Source organism: Amphiura filiformis, chromosome 15, assembly GCF_039555335.1.
Source record: "Amphiura filiformis chromosome 15, Afil_fr2py, whole genome shotgun sequence".
In the NCBI taxonomy this organism is placed as follows: domain Eukaryota; kingdom Metazoa; phylum Echinodermata; class Ophiuroidea; order Amphilepidida; family Amphiuridae; genus Amphiura; species Amphiura filiformis.
This window is the reverse complement of record NC_092642.1, coordinates 7,808,322-7,820,618: the sequence shown is the minus strand read 5'-3', so window position 1 is coordinate 7,820,618 and position 12,297 is coordinate 7,808,322. Positions and strand designations below refer to the sequence as shown.

Here is a 12,297-nt window from a genome sequence, read left to right as displayed (position 1 = left end):
TTCAAATGTTTTGTCTTTTATTGGATATAACTTAAATAACTAATACCTTTATCTGTCTGCCACTTTCTTTCCACCCGCATGCTCAAAACTTGTAACCGTCCGCCAATTGTACCCAACCTTTGTGCGTTGTCATGACTTTGAAATGTTTTCCCACCTACCCCACCCATTTGATGGTTTCTATGGTGACCTGGTCTCATATTATGGTTAATGTCCCACTAACATTCTCATGGTGTGTGCTTCACCAATGCATGCTTGGCAAAAAAATGTATTCGAAGCAGTCGCTACCCAATCCCAGAATATGACCAAGAAACAACAAGAGGACGCCGCTAGGGTAAGGATGTACAACAGTGTTGCCAACTCTATGTGTTGCCATGGGTAGTTAGTTATGCAAATATTCAATTGCACTTAAGTAGTTGTCTTTGAAAACTAATGTTTCTAGATGTTGTAAAGATATTATTTTTGAGAATAATGCTTTGGTATTATACAGGGCAAACTAAAAAACAGTGTTTACACTGAATTGTTTGCAGACTTAAGTTATAATAAATATTATAAAGATAATTTTTTAAGCAAAAATTACAAAAACATATAAGCCCTTTCTATTAAAATGTGTATAATTAAAGTTAAGTTTAATTATTATTTCTAACATGAAAATTCATTATACAAAGTATGCAACAGTGATACAGTGTTAAAAGCTTATTTTCATTCATTATGCTCAATTTGAAGATCTTAGTAAAAAGAGCAGTGTTTTCATTTGACTTTACTAGTGGCCCTGATCAACACATGCAGCCCAAATTGGGTAGCTAATAAAATTTGGTTGGCAGCACTGTACTGAATTGATATTAAAGGGTTGCTAGGTTACCTGCCTACCACCCAGAGGTGGACCCTTAGCTTCTCTTATGCTCAATGTTTCATAGTAGCATGTGCATGCTGTTTTTGCATGGCTATAGTTTTGTTGTGGCTGTACTCATTTATTTACTCTGATTTAAGTACATTTTTAGCATTATAATTTATAACTACACTGTAAGCAAGGTTAATGAATACTGTAATGTCACACTTTATAGTATTGCAATTTAAACAAGACATAGTGTTATTTTTTCTATCATATGAGCTTTTTTGCTCAGCAATGTGCCCCAGACCCAGCATTTCTACCAGAGATAAATATTTTGCAGGAATTTTGGCCTAATGGCAAAGTACTATTCTTGAGATGTAAACAAAAAGATCAGATTCCAACTCAAAGGGACCTGAAAAATTGCAAAAATGTCAGTAAACTGGTTTCAAATTGTTCATTAAATTAAGAAATGTCTGTGATGATTCATTTTAAAGATATTTCAACAGACGTTGACCGTTGCTCTGTTCTTTGCTCCTGATATGCCACTGAAAGTATAATTCATTTAAAACTGGTCTGTTTCTGTCAAAAATGGCTTTAGCTTTATTTTTTTTAACTGATTTTTTAAACTGAACTACACATTCTTAACACATTTAACCTTATGGTTAGCTGCAATGGCAATTGACAATGCTCTAATTTATATATGCATCCTATAAATAATATTTGGTATGATGTCTCTACTTTTGAAATAAGTCATATTTTATTTTGAAATTTAGACATGTGTTTTATAAGGATGGTTTTCCTTAGTCTCATTGTGAAGTATTGTGTGTGTTGTTTAAATTTGTGTCAGATTAGGTTTTGTGACTTGTATTTTTTTTCTTCAGAAATTTTGATTTGCTTTCTCAATGAATATTGACATTGAAAATCTTCTTGAACTTACTGATACAAGTAATCTTTTAATATACAGACAGTAAATGATTTAAGGTACCAGTTATGTTCACCCCTGTATATCCTAAACAACGACAACAATGTCAAAATTAAAACCAGCAGCCAATACCTTTAGCTGTGATTTAAGACCTCATTTGTTTAAATTGGTTGAGAATTAAAGAAACACTGATCGAAAACCCAAAGAAGGAACGTAATCAATGTAACGTAAGTTGCATTTCAATGTTATAATCAATGGTAAGTGTAGCGCCAGTTCTCTTGTTCAAAAATGCTTTGTGTACAAATCAATAAGGCATCCAGTAGAGCAATCTGCAATTTCAGAATTTGCATCTTCCTTGTCTTTATTTCTTGACCGATTTAGACAAATGAGGTCTTAAATTGGAGCTAAAAGATGCAGTTATTGGATGCTGGTTCTAATTATGACATAGTTGGTCTAATAACTGGTACCTTAATTCTTTTGCTGCATGTATTGTATATTTCTGGTGATGGCAAATCTCAATTTCTCAGTTATGTTGATGTTTAAAATGTTGAAGACATTTACACTTATTGAAATTATCATTTACTCTGTTTTACCTTCCTTTTACCAGTAATATTTAATTACATAAATATTTTCCCACTTGCTTGGTTTATAACTTATTTTGCTTAAATTAGATCAGATGGTGATATTACTAGATTAGAATTTTGTGTTGTACAAATTGTTTGTGGCAAATTGTTTGTTTGTGAAGCGGTGGATGTTAATATTTGTTTTAATAATTTTTTTAATGAGCATATATGGATATAGATCTCACTGTAATACCTCTAGCAAAACAGGGCATAAAATATGTTACTGGTATTAATATAACACAAATTAGTTTATTGCAAGACATGGCAAAGGTGAATTCAAAATGTTTTTTGTTTTTGTTTTTTCATCTCATTTTTTTAAGGTGAGTGCACTCTGTTTGAAATGAATATTTTCAGTTAATAGCAATAGAATTATTGCATGAAAGATGGAAATATTGATGATGATTAGTTGGAATCAGACCCAAAATCACTTGGAAAGAGAGATGGGCACTTTTGGTCTGTAAAATATGAGCATGAACTGTTACATTTACTTTCATTTAATCAAAGTCCTACATATATTGCTCAATTTGCACTTGATAAGAGAAACAACAGAGTAGTTAATTGTTTTTGTTAGCTTTAATATTAGCCAATGATACACCACCTCGTTCATTCAAACATGTCAGAGGTAGACTATTTGGTCCCCATTCTGACAATCCAATATGGTACATGTCCTATAGTGTTAAAAACATAGGGCTGGGTAAAGTCTGAACTACCCAGTCTATAATTGAAGACCAAATTAAAAAGACTAGTTTGCATCTGACATTCTGTCAACCAGACCATAAATGCCATACTGCGCAGGTCAGCAACCAATCACACAGCGCTGTTGCCCTGACATCAGACGCAAACCAGTCTTTTTAATTAGTTCAGTCTTCAATTATAACCACATTGGGTGGCCACAAATGATAACATGGATAACATGTTCCTGTTCTGGATGATATTGGACTTTCTATAAATTACAAGTGCTTATGCTCAAAGATGTTTACATTTAATATTCAGTTATCAGAGAGAGAGGAGTAGGGAATATGATCAAGCTATTAATTTGTACCTCAGTATAGTGGAGGATCAAGTTAACATATCTAAATGACTGGGTCCATTTGACCCTAGGAGTTTGAGTGTATCATTGGTGAAGGGGGTAGGAAGTAGGTAAATAATGTGTACAGGAATGTGTAAATGGGGCTAACAGGTGGGTAATTGCAATTTGATGTAAAACATGGAGGGGCCACCATGTGTTCAATATACAGCCCTCATGATAGGAATTGTATTGTACTTATCATATAACAACTGGATTACAGACCAGACAGTGTTCTTATTTGAGGTCATAGCCACTGCTCTCCTTTGACTTGTGGCTTGTTCAAAAGAGTCTCTCACAATCTGGCCAAATAAAATCTGGTATTTCTGTAAACAGATAATACTAGCCATGCGATCAGCAAAGGGGTAACTAAAAACTAAGCTATGCTATGTTGTATATAGATGGGAAAGAAAGTGATATTAACACACTTCAGTGTTCACAGCTAGATGGGCACCCAATGGTAATGGTAACATTAAAGCAACATTCAATAAGTTATAATCTAACTGGTTTGAAATAATTCATATTGCATCATTATTGCTATTCTGGTCAAGTATCGTAAATTTTTCCAGATATACATTGTGTTTGCACATGTTTTTGAAGCAGACAAAATTGATATGGTGGCTGCTGCAAGAATGATTTGTTGCAGCATTAAGAGGAGTTCTGCCCATCCTGTTGATCTTTTACCAATTAGGTGCCACTGATATTTGCCAGTTTCCTTACCAGAAAAATGCAGTCAACCTCATTTGTCAGTAATTGAGCACTTGTCGATCAGTTTCTGGATATAAAGTTTAGTTTTATGCTTCAGCATTATGTTACTTCTTATATCAGGCCAGTCAGAGTATACTATCAAAAATCAGACTGCTCATGCTCATATCCTAAGCTTATTGCTAACAATGTTTTAAAATATAATTCTAGGGAGACAAACTGAGAGCCAAATTACTGGGATGTTTCTACGGCCGTGTACGCAGTGAAAAAACAACTGGTAACCAGAGGCCAGTACCATCACCAGGGACAGGAATGATTGTGTTGAATCGGGCAAACATGACTCTGGCAGACGTACAATGTCAATTGGACAAGGAAGGAGGGTCTGATTTAGTGATTGACTTGGTCATAAAGAATACAGGCCATAGGGTGTTCCAAGAAAGTGTGGAGTTGGGTATAGCCTTGTTGGAAGGAGGCAATACAAGAATTCAGGTGAGTTCATATAGGGGTATCATACTATGTAAGTAAACAATGCATGGGGATATAGTGCCTGATATGACAAGGAAGGAGGGTCTGATTTAGTGATTGACTTGGTCATAAAGAATACAGGCCACAGGGTGTTCCAAGAAAGTGTGGAGTTGGGTATAGCCTTGTTGGAAGGAGGCAATACAAGAATTCAGGTGAGTTCATATAGGGGTATCATACTTTTTTTTTTGATTGTTTTTATGCGGTGGTGTGCTCGAAATGCTGTTTTTTGGGTTGTAGTGCATTTCTATTTTAAACTCTGTGTTTATTTACATTTATTTTTGCTTATTATGTGCTTATTGATATTATGAATTATGATGTTCTAAACTCATTCTCCCCGTCGCTTCATATGTGCCTTTTGTCGTGCCTCCTCCTATGCCCTTGCAGAAAATACAATGCATTCATAAATCTGTCCCTGGTTTATAGGTTAAAATCCAAAAACAATTGTGAAAATGAGTCAACGTCTCTGGTTAGGCACAGAAAATCAGAAAAAACATGTTCACGTTTGGATAGTTAAGTACAGAGTATGTTTGCCGGCAAATACCATGTTTGGAGGCAATTACATGTGGGGGTGTGTGTGACTGACACAATCATAGGAAATGAATCTAATGTTACTGAGATTTATTTTGTGATTTTGATTTAAACTTTTATGTTGTAAGCAAAAAATTACCCAAATTCTTTGGTTTCTTATTGTTTTCAGCAACTGGTAAATTGCCCTGTGATGAGAAGTTAAATTTCCATGTGGTTCCAAAACTTATCTGTTTAAAGGGCTAGTAATTGATGTAAAAAAATCTCAAGTACTTATGCTGGTTTCATACTGCCCCTTGCATTTGAGTAGCATGACAATACGCATTTCAGGCAAACAGACGCAATCAAGGCTTGTCATTGGTTGATACATCATACCGCATCGGCAAGCGACATGAAAGTGGCATGAATATTTTGACATTGGACTCCATTCCCTTGATCATGTCACATATACAAGTATATCTATTTGTATAAAGTTTACAGATTTTTACATGTAGTTCATAACTTTCCTTATCTCACTTGTAGAAATCCATCCTTGATCGTCTGCAAAGTGACAAACACGCAGACAAGTTTTTCAAAGTGTTTTATGAACGTATGCGTGAGGCACAGGCTGAGATCAAAGCCACAGTGACTGTCAACACTGGCGAAGGATTGAGTGCTAAACCTGCTGAAGATGGTACAACAACACACAAAGATAGTGGAGTTAACGACAAGCTGAAAAAAAGTAAGTGAATTCGAATTATTTGGAATTACTTTAATACTATTGCACAATATGGTAATAATAAGCAACTATAAGGCCAAGTAAAAAAATAACATGTATAAATATCATCTGGACTTTTTCAAAAAACAGTGTGGGAGCCCTTATTATTGGTTATCATGTTATTTTTGTTACCACTCATTTCTTTGTAAAATTGCATTTGCAAAGTCTTTGTCAACACATAAAAATGGGGAGGCCTTCAAATATTTTTGTTTTTCCCTCAAAGCCCTACCCCTAGCTTGAAGAGAGTGTTTGCAATGTGATTATTAATGATAACCAAACACATCTTTTCATTACAACAATTTTAGAAACCAAAGTAAAGGAACAAAGAAGAAAAATAACAAAAATATTTGAAAATCTCCAAATATTGGTGAGGGCAGGGACGATATACATGTTATTTATTTTATTTGGTCTAATCCTGATTTTAATCATCACCAAAACCTGAATTATATAATATTATCCAAGAACTATAACCCTTATCCTTACCTAAACCTCTGTCACATGTACATATTTTATTCTGTGGCGAAATCACCAGTCCGGTAGAAGATTTGGGGTGGGGACTTTTTGCAAGCCAAGGGGGTGGGGGAGCAACTTTTGGCAGCCAAGGAGGGAAATAATTCTCATTTATTGAGAATCATAATAATTGTGAATACAGTTTGGAAGCAGCTCTAATTATAATAAAAATTGCTGTTTTGATTGAATTTAAAGGTCCAGTTTACAAAGGTTCCATCAGTGATGACCTCAAGAATCAGCTAGAAGATGCTGCTCTGCACACGAGTAAAGCGTTTGCAGCCGTGAGACGAGGGCGTGATGACGACCCCGGTGAGAGACTCGGTGTGGTTCCTGGGCTAGAGATTCTTGGACAGGGTGAAAAGAAAGACGATGATAAAGCCGTGGTACCAGAGATTGCCATCATGAAACCAATTCTGAGATTTCTACAGCTGTTGTGTGAAAATCATAATAGAGATTTACAGGTTGGTCTTGTTTGTTTGTTTGTTTATTAGTTTGTTTGTTTTCTGATTGGGCTGTTCCATTTAAAATCCACACCCCTCTTATGGTAGACATGACATTAATCTCCCACACAGGGGGTGTAGATTTCAAATGGAGCAGGTGACCCCATTTGAAATTCACACTCCCTGTGTGGAAGATTAAGGTCTTTTTAGCATTTGATAGAGCATTTGGTAGCAAATGTGGTGTCAAATTAGAGCTAACAAGATGCTGCATATGATTGTGTCCATCAAATTGTCACAATATGAGCAGGTTTATATTTATGATGGATCACATAAGTAAGCACTTTCTTTTTTTGTTGTGTTTACTGCTAATATTGCCATGGCAATAAATGCATACTTTAAACAAGTATTTTTGTGATCCTATCATCCTCTTTTTTATGACATTTTTCAGTAGATATCCACGAAAAAAGCTTGTTCCAAACATTTCAGTACATTTTTTGTACATAATCATTATATAGCCAGAGGTTTCCAGTGGTATAAAAATCTAAACTTTTCTTGAGAAAAGTGGGGGGGGGGGATGATGCTGTGGTTCACAAAATGCCCTTTTAAACACATAACCTGTTTTGTTTCTACCCTAGAACTATCTGCGGAATCAAAACAACAAAACTAATTACAACTTGGTTACTGAAACTCTCCAGTTCTTGGATTGCATATGTGGAAGTACTACTGGTGGTCTTGGGTTACTAGGCCTTTACATCAATGATCAAAATGTTCACCTTATCAATCAGACTCTAGAAACACTATGTGAATACTGCCAGGGACCATGTCATGAAAACCAGGTAAGTGTCAAACTCGAAACATACTATTACAATGTTTCAGAAACACTGCACTAGATTCTAGAAACAATCATTTTACAAATGAAAGTGGTCCATACCACAAAATTGCTCACCAAAGATTTAATATATAAAATGAGGGTGCTATTCACAGCCATCTTTTGATTACCTGTTTTGTAATATAAATCTTGTATTGTCGTAATGAAGAGAGAATTTCTAAAACATCTGTACATGAACCACATTTCCATCTACTTCTTGAAAAATTACTGCTGCTAAGAAAAAAAAGAAAAAATGTTTGAGTTTTGCAGATTTACATCAGAGTGCTAATCACATTGTTTACATGTGTGTTGTAAATGCCATGTGGATTCTTTCAAAGTTGAAAAGAATACATTCACACATTTTTCTAAACATGATTTTAAACACAAAAATTATATATATTTTACAAACATTTCAGTACTCTTATGCAAAGTTTGCACTATGGACTTCAGTTTCGACCGTACTGCACTGCACTGTTAGCTAACCCTGTATGCTGCCCCCTTTTGATTACTTATCACACTGCACACTGTTGAAAATTGACATGCTACCATCTAGAGCTAAAAGTGCTTCTTGATCCCTTGTTCTCTAATTCAAAATAATTCGTGCGTAACATGAATTTATCAAAAAGACTAATCAGGATTCGGCCATCTGTTGAATTCATAACTATATATGGACTCAAAAATCGCTGCTTATTATTAAGGTCCCTCTCATGAAACATACGGCTGTATCTTCTTGAAAAATGTTACTCACAGCATAGAAATACTTTGCTATAAAGTCTTAAGCAGTCCAGTGTCATACACAAAACATGTTTCCTTTGTTATTTTATAGAATGCTATTGCCAACCATGAATCCAATGGGCTGGACATAATCATTGCATTGATCTTAAATGACATCAATCCACTGGGCAAAGAGAGAATGGATCTAGTACTAGAACTGAAAAACAATGCTTCCAAATTACTGCTAGCTATCATGGAGAGTCGCCATGACAGTGAGAATGCTGAGAGAATATTGTATAACATGAGCCCAAAACAACTGGTGAGTGAACAAATGAATGAACGTCTTCCTTTATTGAGGAATATTCCACTTCAGTGTAGCATAGCTACTAAGGACACAACGTGTGGTTTTTGAATTTCAGTACTGTATGTAGCTTAACGATAGCATTAATCATGTTTTTAAACAAATGCTGGCTGGACCAGAAATTGTGTTTTTATTGCAAAAAAGTATGTTTTAAAGAAACAATTGAAGAGGCTTACGCATATCACACTTGCAAAATTAAACATGAATTTACAAATGGAAACATGACATGCATTGGCAGATATACAGAGTAAAAACTCTGGACATACCTGCATGTGCGGGACTTGAAACCAGACCTCTCGCTTGTCGGTAGAGCGCCTTTCCGAATTGTGCTAGTGTGAGATGCGTAATTCTTCTTTCCCCTGTATATGTGTTCAAGACTTTCTAAAAATCTGGATTCAAAGTGTATTAGAAATGGACTATTACATGCTTAATTCATACATACTGATTTTAGTTTAATCTGTATCAAAAGGAGTTGATAATGTAAGCAATTGTTGATATATTTAATATCAACCTGAAGCCACTGCCAAACACCGTATTAATCCTAACTAACACAACCTTTAATCTAATCTCCAATCCTAGTCTTGTCATGTTTAACATGTTCTGGCATGAATCGTTTTGGCAATCACACATAAAGATGTCCTTGCAGATTTTAAAACACAGATTACAGATGCATGGATGCAGATGTTATCATTCTTGATTAATCCCAATAGGTTAATGTGATTCATATGTACATGTAGTGAATGTTAAAGGGACTTTCAGAGATCCATGAGAGGATCAAACAAAATGGTGCAATTTTCTGAGCTTAAAAATGGTTAATAAATGGGAAAATACCTGGATTTTTTTTTCAGAAATGTTGACAAAATAAGAAGAAAACTGGATGGTTACATCCGTCTTTAATATCATGTCCCCTATTGAATTTTTACAAAGTTTCCTTTGTCCGTTCATAAAGAATAAGTATTTCTCTCTGTTGACAAGATAACACAATTCCTTGCTTATTCATTGCAGGGTTAGTTTCCCCATTAGTAAATGTTCCAAAAGTGCATAAATGCTGACATATGTGGGAAATACTGTAATTTGGAATTGCTGGATCTTTGAATGTCCCTTTAAGCTCTATTTTTGTTTTGTTATTGGTGTGTGATATAGGTTGATGTTATCAAGCAAGCCTACCAACAAGAGGAAACCAAAGATGAAGATGATGATGACTCCGGTGATGATGAAGATGAAGCTATCTCACCCAGGGAAGTGGGACATAACATCTATATCCTAGCTCATCAGGTAAAATGCTTTGTTTTATTATGTCTTTGCTATAACAATGCAATATAACAAACAGAGGAAATTTAAACAGTCAATGCTAGGGGCATGGGAAATTTAGCTAGCATGGTAATAACCACAAATCAATGTTGTTTTTGTTTTCATGATTTCTTTGGAAATACATCAATTTGAAATGTCAAATTTCATGATGGTAATGATAAAAATATGATCTATTATATGATACCAAATTCTAATCAACAATGAGGTATTGGGGAATGAGGCTGTCGATTAGGTCACAAGCCTTTAAATTGGGAATAAATCAGACAACAATTAAAGGCATACTTATCCACAATTATTGTGTTTGTCACAAATAGTCTCTCCTTTGAGATGCTTATTTATGAAGATCATTCCATGAACTGGAATTTGAACTCAGGACCTGTTGATCTCTAGACGAACGCTCTTATCAAATGAGCTATACTGGAAGTGGAAGTGACTATAAATGAATTAATCAAGGTATACAATTCTTATTGGCAGCTTGCACAGCACAATAAAGAACTAGCAGCTCTGCTAAAACCAAGCGAGAAAAACGATTTGCAGATGGTACAACAGCCATTGGACAAGGCACTAGAATATTATGCAAGCCACACAGCTCAAATTGAGGTAGGTATTAACACAATGTTCTCAATGCTTTGTGTAATTATAATGATGACTCCATACAAATGAAAGGGATATAACACATGTTCCATGTAATGTCTTAATGGTGCAACATACAAAAAGGCACTTGAAGATTTTGATCTAGACTCTGCTGTGAACATTTCAAATTAGGTTGCTTTTAAACTATTTATATATTTATTTTGTTGTGGAGGTAGAATCTAAGCAAATTAAGTGATTACTGAGAAGAAAATAACAGGGTTGGCACAATTTAAATCAATTGACTTAAATCATAATAAAATGAATATTAAATCTGTTCATCTGGACTTACTATTTTTGATAGCGACAGTATCGCGTCTCATCCAAGACGCATCATCAGGCTGACTGACCAGGTTGTTGACTATTGACCTGTGACGCACTTGATGGTATGACGTCACAGAGAGTCGCGAGGGTAGCTTCCTGATTGCTGTGTCGAAAAGTTGTGGCGAAGTGCCCCTCCTCTGTTGAGCGAAGGTTCCTCCCGCCGGACATGTATTGCCTCCTTAACTCCTCTTTAAAACCACTTATGTTCTCTGTCGAGCACTAGCACATCCTTGTCCTCAAAAGAATGGTTGGCAAATTTGAGGTGCGTATAAACTGCCGAATCGTTCAAACCTGTAGAACTGGGTCTACGGTGCTGATACATACGCTTGTGCAAGGGTTGTTTAGTCTCCCCTATATAGGAGTCCTCACAGTCAGAGTCTTTGCACTGGATGGCATAAACAATATTACTTTGTTTATTGCGGGGGTTTGTCCTTGGGATGCACTAGTTTCTGTCTCAAAGTATTGCCCGGTTTCAAGGAGACGGGATGTTGTGTTTCCGAATATTCGCTTAAGCTTCTCCGAAACCCCAGCAATGTATGGGATGGTGATGTTCCTTGGACGAGTGCTCCTTGTGGTAGAGGAATCAGACGAGATGGATTTTGATTTTCGTGAGGTTTGAGAGCTTTCTCAAATGTCCAGTTCTGGTACCCACAAGTACCTAACGCAGATTTGAGGTGATTACGTTCTTCCAACTTAGCCTCCTCGGTAGATGGGATTTTTTCTGCACGATGAAATAGGGTTTTAATTACCCCGAGCTTGTGAATGAGCGGATGGTGTGAATCGAACAACAGGTATTGGTCTGTATGAGTGGATTTCCTGTACACTGTGGTATTTAACGAGCCATTGTTCTCAACTGTGACCAAACAATCCAAAAATGGGAGTTTGTTGTCATGTAAACCTTCCTGCGTGAACCTGATGTTTTCGTCAACAGCGTTGATGTGTTCAAAGAAGGGGGCTTGTTCGCTTTTCTTAAGCTTCACAAGAGTATCGTCCACATAACGAAACCAATGCGTTGGAGGTGTGCCGTTGTAGGACTGTAGTGCTAATCGCTCAAAACGTTCCATGTATAAATTTTGCGACGATCGGGGAAACTGGCGAACCCATCGCACAGCCATGTTTCTGTTTGTAATATTTCCGTTGTACACAAAATAGGTGGAGTTCAAACAAAGTTCCAAAAGAGAGCAAAT

The 12,297-nt window shown here is 35.9% G+C and overlaps 1 protein-coding gene across 1 annotated transcript in view; it reads left to right on the top strand.

The window, feature by feature from the left end:
- The window catches only part of LOC140171196 (inositol 1,4,5-trisphosphate receptor-like), a 160,100-nt gene that overhangs the window by 131,620 nt on the left and 16,183 nt on the right, over positions 1-12,297 (top strand). Inside the window, exons 40-47 of the mRNA XM_072194405.1 lie at positions 269-331; positions 4,356-4,634; positions 5,718-5,916; positions 6,658-6,923; positions 7,538-7,738; positions 8,597-8,803; positions 9,989-10,120; positions 10,631-10,756. Coding sequence (XP_072050506.1) covers positions 269-331; positions 4,356-4,634; positions 5,718-5,916; positions 6,658-6,923; positions 7,538-7,738; positions 8,597-8,803; positions 9,989-10,120; positions 10,631-10,756 — 1,473 coding nt within the window. The remainder of the gene's footprint in view (positions 1-268; positions 332-4,355; positions 4,635-5,717; positions 5,917-6,657; positions 6,924-7,537; positions 7,739-8,596; positions 8,804-9,988; positions 10,121-10,630; positions 10,757-12,297) is intronic.